Genomic DNA, 11,962 nt, shown 5'->3' on the forward strand with positions numbered 1-11,962 from the left:
TCAAAAATCTCTAAAAGTGATCAAGACTGCAAAAGTTGGCACAATCATTTCAGAAAATAAAGATCATAAAGCAGGAAACAAAGCCCTGTGGTTCCAGAAACCTCCTTTTGGCCTGCTAGGAGTTCTCCACTTTCTGTAGTCAAGAGCCCTTCAGCAAACCACGCCAGTGGAAACTGAATTCCTCTCACTACTTGTGAACCTGAGCATCACTTTTTAATATTTCGTTGTCATTTGAATTTCCACATCTATGAATGGTTTATTCAAATCCTTTGCCAAATTTTCTATATACTTGTATGTCTTTTTGTTGTCAGTTTATAAGAGCTCACAGTGTATCACAAATTAACTGTTTATCTGCTGACAGCTGAAAGATTTTTAAAAATTCATTTTGTTGATTTATGTATATTTACAGCATAGAAATTCTAAATTTTCAAATGTAAAATATTTCTTTTATCATATGATTAGATGGTTTTTAGTCCTTGATTTTCTAACATTATATTATTTTATTACATTTTAATCCTTAAACCAATAATTGTGTGGGATGGGGGAATTATCCCAGGGTTCAACCATATTTCTTCTACATGTATTCCTGGCTTTTCCGGTAATATTTATTAATCAACCCATCTTCTTGTCACTGAACTAAAATAAATTTTTATCATGTATTAAATGTTCATATGAAGTGGGAACTATTTCTGGATTATCTGTTCTGACTGTAAAATACTTGAAAAGATTTATTCGGAGCCAACTGTGAATGACCAATAGCCTGTAACACAACCCTCAGGAGATCTTGAGAACATTTGCCCAGGGTGGTCAGTATACAATGTGGTTTTATACATTTTAGGGAGACATAAAAACATCAATCAATGCATGTAAAATGTACATTATTTTGGTCTGGAACAATGGGACACTTGGAAGCAGAGGTTTCTAGGTCACAGATGGATTCAAGATTTTTTGATTGGCATTTCATTGAAAGAATTTTTGTTTTGTTTTGTTTTTTAAATTTTTTACTTTTGAGATGAAGTTTTGGTCTTGTTGCCTGGGCTGGAGTGCAACGGCTCGATCTCGGCTCACCACAACCTCTGCGTCCCAGGTTCAAGTGATTGTCCTGCCTCAGCCTCCTGAGTAGCTGGGAGTATAGGCGTGCACCACCACACCTGGCTAAGTTTTGTATTTTTAGTAGAGTCGGGGTTTCTCCATGTTGGTCAGGCTGATCTTGAACTCCCAACCTCCAGTGATCCGCCTTGGCCTCCCAAGGTGCTGGGATTACACGCATGAGCCACTGTCTCAAAGAGTTATTATCTGAAGAGCTGGATTCAATAGAAAGAAATGTCTGGGTTATCACAAGCGATTTTGGAGAACAAAGTTTTGTGGTTGAAGCCTCCAGGTAGTAGACTTCAGAGAAAGTAGACTGTAAATGTTTCTTATCAGACTTTTAAGAGCCTGTTTTATCATTCTTAAGGTCTGTGTTAATGCTAATGCTGGTCAGCTGGGCCTGAATTCCCAAAGAGAGTAGGGTATAGTGAGTCATGTACGACTCCCTCTTTACATCTAGGTGTAAACGTTAAGGTTGGGATGCCTTTGGCTGAGATGAGGGGTCCATTCAGATGCTTGGGGGGCTTGGAATTTTGTTTTTAGTTTACATTACTTTCCAGAAAGCACTACTGGATGTCATTCAAAACAATGAAATCTATTAAACTATTAATTCTAGTAAATCTATTTCATTTAAACTCAGAACTGAGCAAGAAGGCATTCAGTAATGTCTTAGAGGCAATAAGACCAATAAAAAAGATTGGCCTAGCCGGGTGCGGTGGCTCACACCTGTAATCCCAGCACTTTGGGAGGCCAAGGCGGGCAGATCATAAGGTCAGGAACTGGAGACTAGCCTGGTCAACATGGTGAAACCCCATCTGTACTAAAAATACAAAAATTAGCTGGGTGTGGTGGTGGGCGCCTATAATGTCAGCTACTCTGGAGGCTGAGGCAGGAGAATCACTTGAACCCAGAGGTAGAGGTTGCAGTGAGCGGAGATGGAGCCACTGCCTCGCAGCCTCGACGACAGAGCGAGGCTGTCATGGTGGTGAGGCAAGATTGCAGCGAACCCAGATCGTCCCACTGCCCAGCCTGGGTGACAGAGCGAGACTTTGTCTCCAAAAAAAAATTAATCCAGCTGCTGTTTGGAGACTAGAATCTACAGGGGCAAATGTGAAAGAGAGAATCCAGTCCAGATACTTTAACAGTGGGCCGAGGTGAGATGACAGGTTAGGACAGTAGCAGTAGAGACAGAAATAAGTGGCCAGATTGGGGGTAAAGTCTATAAATGGGGTCAGGCTGATGGACTGGGTGTGCAGGGTGAAGAAAAAAGAGAAATCAAGTATAGGGTCCAGGTGTTGGTTTGGGGAGCCAGATAGATAGTTGCCATCTTAGTTCAATGCCATGAACTTGAGATGATAAAGATATAGGAATGAGGGATGGAGGAGAGGGGATCAAGAGTCCAGGATGCCTTATTCTTTTTTTTTTTTTTTTTTGTATGAGGTTAGCAAATTGATCTTGTTGGGACTGAAGGCCCTTCTGACACATACTCAGAAGTGTCTTAAGAGAGTCCAAACTATTAATATATGGCTGTTTGCCCTGACCCATCCATTCTGAACCAGATCACAGAGTTGATCTAATCCTTGTCTTCATGTATCTGGCTTCCTTCTTTCCTCTCAGGGCCCATTTCCACGTCATGTTCCCTCACTCCCCCTTTTCTTTCCATTTCTGCGGCCCTCCATCTCAGATTTCAAAGCCTTTATCCAGTCTCTTTCCCCCTGTCTCTTTTTCCTTCCTGTATCTTCTGGCTCCTGTCTATTCCTTCTGCTTTTATTCTCCTCCCTTCCACTTCAATTGCCAAAAGGATATCTGCCAAACTCCTTCCAGCTCCTTATTAATAAGACAATTTCTAGGAAGATGTATCATCTTTGGCCATGGTTATAATTTGGTATTATACACACTGACTTGACTCCATCCTCTGAGAATTCGGATTTTCTTATATTAATTGGAAGCTGGCTAGGAGAGACAAGAAGTCCCCAAAGCATTAACAGATTACAGTTCAAAAGCTCATAGATTAGTTAACTGGAATACAGTTTCAAACATAATAAAGGTTTCTAACATATACTGCCCATCCATCACTCAAATATTTGAAACAAAGTCCAGAATAAAGTAAGTAAAGCTCAGAGACAGAAATTAGACATAGTTCCCAATTCTCAATCCAAACTTCTCTTCTTTCCTGGGTATAGTGGCTAATGCCTATAATCTCAGCATTCTGGGAGACTGAGGCGGGCAGACTGCTTGAGTCTAGGAGGTCAAGACCAGCCTCCAGGCAACATGGTGAAACCCCATCTCTACGTAAAAAAAGTTAGCTGGGTGTAGTGGTGCATGCCAGTAGTCTTAGCTACTCAAGAGGGTGGGGTGGGAGGATTGTTTGAGCCCAGAAGATTGAGGGTGCAGTGAGCTATGATCATGCCACTGCACTCCAGCCTGGATGACAGAGTAAGATCTTGTCTCAAAAACAAACGAAAAATTATCTTCTTCCCCAGATGACTGACACAGGACTGCCTAAAACTTCAGAGTCAAACGCATTCCTCTCTCTACCAAAAGGAGTAAGGACTTACCCTGAGACCCTACAAGAAAAATCACAGACAAACACAAGATTAGCATAGGAGTTACAGGGGGCTGCTTCTTTACATCAGCTATTCTTACTTGAAATTTTAAAAACCTAGGCTTGGCCAGATGCGGTGGCTCACGCCTGTAATCCCAGTACTTTGGGAGGCTGAGGCGGACAGATCACTTGAGGTGAGGAGTTCAAGACCAGCCTGGCCAATATGGTGAAACCCCATCTCTACTAAAAATACAAAGCTTAGGTGGGCGTGGTGGTGGGTGCCTGTAATCCCAGCTACTTGGGAGGCTGAGGCAGGAGAATTACTTGAACCTGGGAGGCAGAGGTTGCAGTGAGCCAAGATAGTGTCACTATACTCGAGCCTGGGTGATAGAGCAAGACTCTGTCTCAAAACAAACAAACAAACAAACAAAACAAAAAACAAAAAAAACCCTAGGCTTTAAGAGATCAAGTACTGCCTAGGGTTACTATATGAATAAGTATCAATCAGCTCAGGTGAAAGACAGATCTTGCTAAACTCATACTTTGCACTGCATTATCGCATCATCTGGGCAGGCTATCAGTGGTTCATGAAATTTCCAATGACTTTTCAAAGATATTTCTTTTGGGAAAAGAGACTTATGACATTTTTTGATAGTAAAATATGCCATCACAAACTTATTTAGCAAAATGTCAGAAAAAAATCAAAGACAAAAAAAATATTTTTTGATTCAATCTAATCAAAAATTATCAACTTTAATAAAAATGGTCACTATAAAAACCTGACTTTGGGCCACTCAGGTAAAAATAGTTTAGAAAGTTAAGACAACTACAACTGTTTTTAGAAAAGTTAAGACAATTGTTTTTACTTTTTAGAGACGTGGTCTTGCTCTGTCACCCAGGCTAGAAGGCGCAATCACAGCTGACTGCAGCCTCGAACTCCAGGGCTCAAGCCATCTTCCCACTTCAGCCTGCCTAGCAGCTAAGACTACAGGCATGCACCACCATGCCCAGCTAACTCAAAATAATTAGTTTTGTAAAGATGAGGGCTCGTTATGTTGCCCAGGTTGGTCTCAAACACCTGGGCTCAAGCGATCCTCCTACCTTGGCCTCCCAAAGAGCTGAGATTACACCCAGCCAAATGTTACTTTTTTCAGTTAAGACAGTTGTCATTTCCAGGCATGGTGGTCACACCTATAATCCCAGCACTTTGGGAGGTAAGGCAGGAGGATGGCTTGAGTCCAGGAGTTCGAGACCAGCATGGGCAACACAGCAAGATCCCATCTCTTAACAGTCCCTGGCCTGCAGTAGAAATCTGAAAAATAATGTTTTAATGTTGAAAGAATAAATGAATTTTCAAAAATTGGGAATGCAACATAAAAGCATAATACAGTGGAGGAAGTGAAATATGGAAAAGAAGGTTCCAGTGAGAGGTACTGATGGTGTGAAACATGATCATGTATGAGATGCAAAACAGAAGAAGCTTGTTACAACTCACACAGGTGCCACAGGTCTCTTGCGTCTAAAGCTTCGACATTTAACTGACAGAACAGCACTTCTGTGCTTACTTGTGCATGACTTCTTACTTGTGGGCTGTTTCTCCATCTGAGACTTTTACTTAAAATACAATTCCAAAACCGCTTGGCTATCTGATTTTTCTAGCTCTAATAGATCAGAAGTTAGAATCAGAATGGCTTCATTGGAGCAAGCACACTAGCTTTAAAGAGACAGTCTAACAGCCAATATGCTGACAACCAGGAAAAAGAAAATAAAGCAGACCCAAAAAAAGCACAGGGATCTGGTATCATTTCATTTCATTTCAAATATATCCAAATACACACACACACACACACACACAAACACACACACACACACACCCCCCCATCAAAGTTCTGCTATTTCAGGACAGAGATACTGATTTTCATGATGACATTTCATCAAGAAAAGCTTAGATTGTGTTCTGTAGACTCTGCTTAAAAGAAACGAAAAGCTCTATCAACCTTTATTAATTCCCATAAGATTATAAATTAAAAGGCTTGGTCACTTAAGAGGACAAAGTAATTAGCTGAAAAATTTAGTTGTGTGGAATACCTAGTCCCTGGAGATGATACCTTTTGGAGTTTTATTTTGAGGGCCTATTATATGCCACAAGCCACCGTAAGCCCTTGGTTTTTCTGCTAATCTTCTCAACAACTCTCACAAAACTATATGCATGCCTATTTCCTAGATTAGAAAACTGAGGTCAAAGAGGGTAACTGTATCTCCAAAGCAGAGACACTGAAAATGGTACAGCTGGGATTCAAACTCAGGTGTACGTCTAGAAATCATGTGCTCTTTCTTTATAGCAAGCTGCCTTCATATAGCTAACTCAGGGAAGTGAAGTATTAAGCACACTTAGTGAAAAAATATCTTACAGGACAACAGAAGTCAGCATGGTTCTTCAAAGCCATGATCCTAGAATCCAAAACTGTATTTGCCACCCTTTTTATTATACTCTGTATTTTCTGTGGCTTAAGAGATTGAATGCCTATTTGTGATAGTCAAAGAATTCAACATTGTCTATTAATATTATGTATTCACCATGCACTAACTCTCAAATATTTCCTTTACCTTTTATTCTTCAATGAAAGATAAAAAATCATTCCAGTATACAGCAAGAAATATGGGACATCCAAATAAATATGAGTGATATGGATGAAGCCAAAACTAGTGAGAGAACACCAAAATTTAGATATCTCCGTGGAAATTTAACTATTTGACAGTGTTGTCATTCAAATGTCACCATTTTTTGTTGCTATTGTTTTGTTTTAGTTCCATATTAGAAAGACACTTTTCAGACATAATTTTCTGGTAAGAAGTAACAAGGTATTTCAGGCTAGAGATACATGTTCTCCTTTTATAACATAAGAAATCATATTACCAAAAAGAACTAAACGATATTTTATTTTGCCATCTGCTTATGTAAAATTCCAACTTACCATATCTGTGCTAAAACAGGTTGAGGTAACCCAGATTGAAAAAAAAAGTTTCTAGCTTGATCACCTGTAAATTAAATAGAAAATTAAAGTTTCAGAAAAAAACAAAAGCTGACAGAAATCCTCTAATAGCAAAATTACAAAATTTAAAAAGAGGCTGGTAATATTATAAATACAGACTTGAGTGTGTTATAAAAGTCCAAGGATAAGCTCATAGGCAACGGTAAAAGAATCCAACAGCACTGACTTTAGAATTTAACACTTTAAAAAATCATCTCAGAAAGGGCCTACTATTTGCTGGCATAGATTTTCCACTTTAATTAATCTGCTATTAACTAAGATATTAACAGCTACCCATTGTGCAAAAGCACATTTACAGGAATCCTTAGGAAACTGACAAGCCATACTTTCACTTCATAAAAAAAACTTCATTGCCATTCCCAATACCTATGCTCCAAATTCTGGGTACTTCTGATATAATTATGGAGAATAAGTAAAAATGAATAAGAATCACACCTGAGGTCAGGTGTTCAAGACCAGCCTGGCCAACATGGTGAGACCCTGTCTCTATTAAAAATACAAAAAATTAGCTGGGCGTAGTAGCGGGTGCCTGTAATCCCAGCTAATCAGGAGGCTGAGGCAGAAGAATCACTTGAACCCAGGAGGTGAAGGTTGCAGTGAGCCAAGATCACGCCATTGCACTTCAGCCTAGGCAACAAGAGTGAAACTCCGTCTCTAAACAAAAACAAAAACAAAAAAAAGAATCACATCCATTATAAACCGGTAATAAAACGGAATAATGGTACAAACACGTACAAAAAAAAACACAATTCCCCAGGCAATAAAGATCCTATTTTTTCTAAAGTGAATTCTTAAAAAATAATCAAACAAGAAAATTAGTTTGTTTATTTTTGCGATGGAGTCTTGCTCCATCGCCCAGGCTAGAGTGCAATGGCGTGATCTCGGCTCACTGCAACCTCTGCCTCTTGAGTTCAAGCAATTTTCCTGCCTCAGCCTCCAAAGTAGCTGCCATTACAGGCACCTGCCACCACACCCAGCTAATTTTTTATTTTTAGTAGAGACGGGGTTTCACCATGTTGGCCAGGCTGGTTTGGAACTCCTGACCCCAAGTGATCTGCCTGCCTCAGCCTCCCAAAGTGCTGGGATTAGAGGTGTGAGCCACTGGTCCTTTGATCTTAATCAATTTCCACAAATTATATGCACAAAACAAGTGGTTTGACATGCACCAAAAATTGCAAACAAGGTATGAATCCATTATGTGTAAAATAATTGTAAAAAGACAGGCTCAAGGTTAAGGCAAAATAGGTAAATGTCTCTCCCTGGTCATATTTGCCCACCTTGGCTTTGCATAACAGAGTTTCCACAGACATCTGCACTACTGATAAGTAAAAATGATAAAATGCTGACTCTGATTACCAGTAATAAATCCAGATATTGGCTTTAAGCTATGGAACTGCTGATCATGCTTCGCTCTTTCCTCTACAGTTATGGCCCAGATATCCAGGCTGCCTAAAATCCAAAGAAAAGACAAACAAATTATTCAGTGAGAAAAGGAAAACAAAATGCTCTCACACACTATTTCCACAGCACTTCAAGATTCTGTCAATGTATTATAAAGACTTGATAAATTCACATCTGCTTGTCCTTGGAAGTTTTGCATATAAAGTTAGAAAATTAAGTATAAAACAGGACACAAAATGTTAGAAACAGAAAGAGAGAAAATGAGAGAGAAAGAAAAGAAGAGGCACACATTCCTGTTTTAGAAACTTGTCCTACAATCCCATAGTTAGCAAGATTATAGCAAATTAATCATTTACTTACATAAACCCAAGCAACAGACTAAATTAACTTAAACTTAAAACTGCACTCTCAAGTGCCTTAAATGCCACAGGCAAAAAGCTATGAAAGAAGAAGTTGAGTGTGATTAATATCCATAAAAATCTTTTGGGGACTGATTAAAATAATAGATTGTGGTGATGGGTGCACAATTCTATAAATTTACTAAAAATTATTATACAGTTAAAGCTAGCAAATTTTATGGAATGTAAATTACATTTCACGAAAGCTGTTTTAAAAAATGGGTATCTCAGTGAGCAGGAAGCAGAGTTAAAAAAAAGTGGGGGCGGGAGATGTCCTGATATGAAATAATAGCCAAAAAGAATGGGTTTTAGGTTTTCCTTCAGTTTCAGCTCTTGGACTGACTAGATGTCCACTTACGACCGAGATCTTGCTGACTTTAGTCCTAGGTCTCCTCAAACTGACTAAAATAATTCTAGATTACACACATGGAAAGCTTTCAAAAGCTTGGACACTTTCCACAAAACTGGGAATACACGATATGCATGTTTCACACAAAATGTGAATGTGCCCAGCACACAAGTAAAAACGTCTAAACATTGCATCTCTCCTCTCTACAGGGTCTGGTATGACACTGACAGATAAAGTAGGAATCTAGAAAAATATTTACTGTGGGGATGAAGTGGTGTCCAAGACAGAGATGACCCCTCCCTCACAGGCCTTACACTTCTAAAATTCCTAGAAGAAGTTTTCACTGCCCTGTCAGAATTCACCCCTAGAACTATAAACAAAAACCAAAAATTGCAGTTATTAGGAAGGGGAACAAAAATAAAACAGAATAACTAATAATTTCGAAAAGTTTACAGATCTCTGTACCAGAATCACATTGAGACTTTAACTCTTTTCAATGATGAGATTAGACAGCTTTCAAGAGTAACCTATTAATATGGATTTTTAATAGGTATTTTTAATAAGTACTATTTTTTAATTAGTATTTTTGTTTAAAAAATAACTTAAAAAAAAACTTGGCTGTAAGCAAGTACATTTAACAATTTCTTAGTGACCTTAGAAAAATTACCCAAAAAACACATTTGATGCAGTCTGATATGTTTCAAACTTTAGTTTATCTAACTAGAGTAAAACAAACAAAAATGTCTAGCTTCAAATCCAGGCGTTGAAAAAGTGTAAATGACCCCATCACCTCAACAAATAACTTGCTAATAAAAAAACAGAGGAGTGGGGAAAAATTCACTAAGAGACTTGGGAAAAACACGACCTAATTTCAATGGTTATACCTTATTTGGATCCCAATGTAAACAAACAAACCATCACAAGAAATGTCTAAAGACTATAAGGTACAGACTAGATATAGCAAGCATTTTACAGGTGTGATAATATGGTATTGTACAACTTTTTTTTAAATTTTGAGATGGAGTCTTGCTCTGTTGCCCAGGCTGGAGTGCAGTGACATGATCTCAGCTGACTGCAACCTCCACCTCCCAGGTTCAAGCGATTCTCCTGCCTCAGCCTCTCAAGTAGCTGGGACTATAGGCACCCACCACCATGCCCTGCTAATTTTTGTATTTTTAGTAGAGACGGGGTTTCACCATGTTGGCCAGGCTGGTCTTGAACACCTGACCTCAGGTGATCCACCCACCTCAGCCTCCCAAAGTACTGGGATTATAGGAGTAAGCCACCTCGCTCAGCCAGTATTATAAATTTTTATAGGTGTGATAATGGTACTGAAGTTACATCTTTAAACATTTTCTTATCTTTACTAAAATATTTATAGATGAAATGATATGATGCCTGGGAGTTGCTCCAAAAGAATCCAGATGAAACAATATTGAGCATGAGTTGATAATTAATGGAACTATATGATGGAATATATCAAGGCTGATTATATTATTTTTCTCTACTTTTTAATTTTAAATTTGCCACAATATCAAGTTTTTAAAATCTGGTTCCAAAGTACATTAAAAAAGGAAATTTCTGAAAACTTACCACCAAAAGGTGTTGGAAACTGAGCCATGGTTCTGTTACTTTTACCTTGCTAATCGACGCCTGTAATTGAAATGCAACATTTAAGTTTATGAAAACTTAATTCCTGTATAATCATAAACACACCAACATGCTATCTTAAATGGTCAGAAGACAAATACTAGAGTTAGAGCATAGCTCTACAATTAAGGAATTCATTCATTCATGTATTACTTTTTAAATATACAGTTGTCCCTCATTATCCCAGGAAGACTGGTTCCAAGACCTCCTATGGATAAAAAAAATCCATGGATCCTCAAGTCTCTGATATAAAATGGCACAGTATTTGCATATAAACTAAGCACATCCTCTTGTATACTTTAAATAATCTCTAGGTTACTTACAATACCTAATACAATGTAAATGCTATGTAAACAACTGTTACACTGTATTGCTTAGAAGTCTGTACATGTTTAGTACAAACACAATTTTTTTTCCCCAAATGTTTTCAATCCGTGGTAGGTTAAACCCTGGATTTCGTGAAACCCATGGATACAGAGGGCTGACTGTGCCTTTTTCTTAACCATCTATAAATACCAGTGCATCTAGTTGATGGTTATAATCACAGCTTCTTTTCATTGAGCACTTAGTACATGCTACACATTTTACTAGGTAATTTATAGGTCTTATCTCTTCTACTCATGATCACAGCCCTGTGAGAAAGGTTACCATTATTACCATCCCCATATCATGGATCGGGAAAATGAAATCAGAGAGGGTAAGTGATTACAGCAATACCATTCATTTGGTAACCAAAGGCTGTGGAATTATCAGGACTCCGCAGTGTTTTTCAGTAAAAAACACTGAAAAATTTTGAGAAAGACTGTAAACAACGCATATTCCACTAACATCTGTCCCAGAATACGAAACGCAAATCTAATGCTCCAAAAATCTCCATCAGATATTATTTATTCATGAACAGGCAATATGAAAAAAAGCCAGTCCTTTCTCCAGCTAAAAACAAAAATCCAGATTTAGTGAATATTTTTCATTATGTTTAATTTAATTGTGACAGAGTAAATGCACAGTTAAAAATGAATACTGGCTGGGCGCAGTGGCTCACGCCTGTAATCCCAGCACTTTTAGAGGCTGAGTTGGGCAGATTGTTTGAGTCCAGGAGTTCAGGATCGGCCTGGGCATCATGGCAAAACCCTGTTACTACTAAAAATACAAAAAGTGGTTGCACAAGCCTGTAGTCCCAGCTACTCAGGGGGCGGAGGTGGCAGAATAACCTGAGCTCAGGAGATCAAGGCTGCAGTGAGCTGAGATGGTGGTGTCACTGTACTCCAGCCTGAGCAACGGAAGTGAGACCCTGCCTCAAAAAACAAACAAACAAACAAGAATAAATAATGAGTACTAAATATTCACAGATTTAAAATCTTAGACAAATTTAGATTTTTTAAAATGACAGTATCTTGCCCTAATATACCACAATTTCATCTTCCAGTTTGTCCACAGAAGTTTTTTCCCCCATCACATTTTTAAATTTCTAAAAGCA

At 38.5% G+C, this 11,962-nt stretch overlaps 1 protein-coding gene across 8 annotated transcripts in view; it reads right to left on the reverse strand.

Annotated features, from left to right (window-relative positions):
• ITSN1 (intersectin 1) overlaps nucleotides 1–11,962 on the reverse strand; it is a 242,499-nt gene that overhangs the window by 164,058 nt on the left and 66,479 nt on the right. For all 8 annotated transcript variants that reach the window (XM_032276601.1, XM_032276600.1, XM_032276603.1 and 5 more), the window contains exons 2-4: nucleotides 10,429–10,488; nucleotides 8,044–8,136; nucleotides 6,610–6,673 (exon numbers count right to left, since the gene is read on the reverse strand). In XM_032276601.1, the coding sequence (XP_032132492.1) occupies nucleotides 6,610–6,673; nucleotides 8,044–8,136; nucleotides 10,429–10,456 (185 nt within the window). In that variant the 5' untranslated portion in view covers nucleotides 10,457–10,488. The remainder of the gene's footprint in view (nucleotides 1–6,609; nucleotides 6,674–8,043; nucleotides 8,137–10,428; nucleotides 10,489–11,962) is intronic.

Source organism: Sapajus apella, unplaced genomic scaffold (genome assembly GCF_009761245.1).
Source record: "Sapajus apella isolate SASKATOON/1434 unplaced genomic scaffold, GSC_monkey_1.0 scaffold8, whole genome shotgun sequence".
NCBI classification, from domain to species: Eukaryota; Metazoa; Chordata; class Mammalia; order Primates; family Cebidae; genus Sapajus; species Sapajus apella.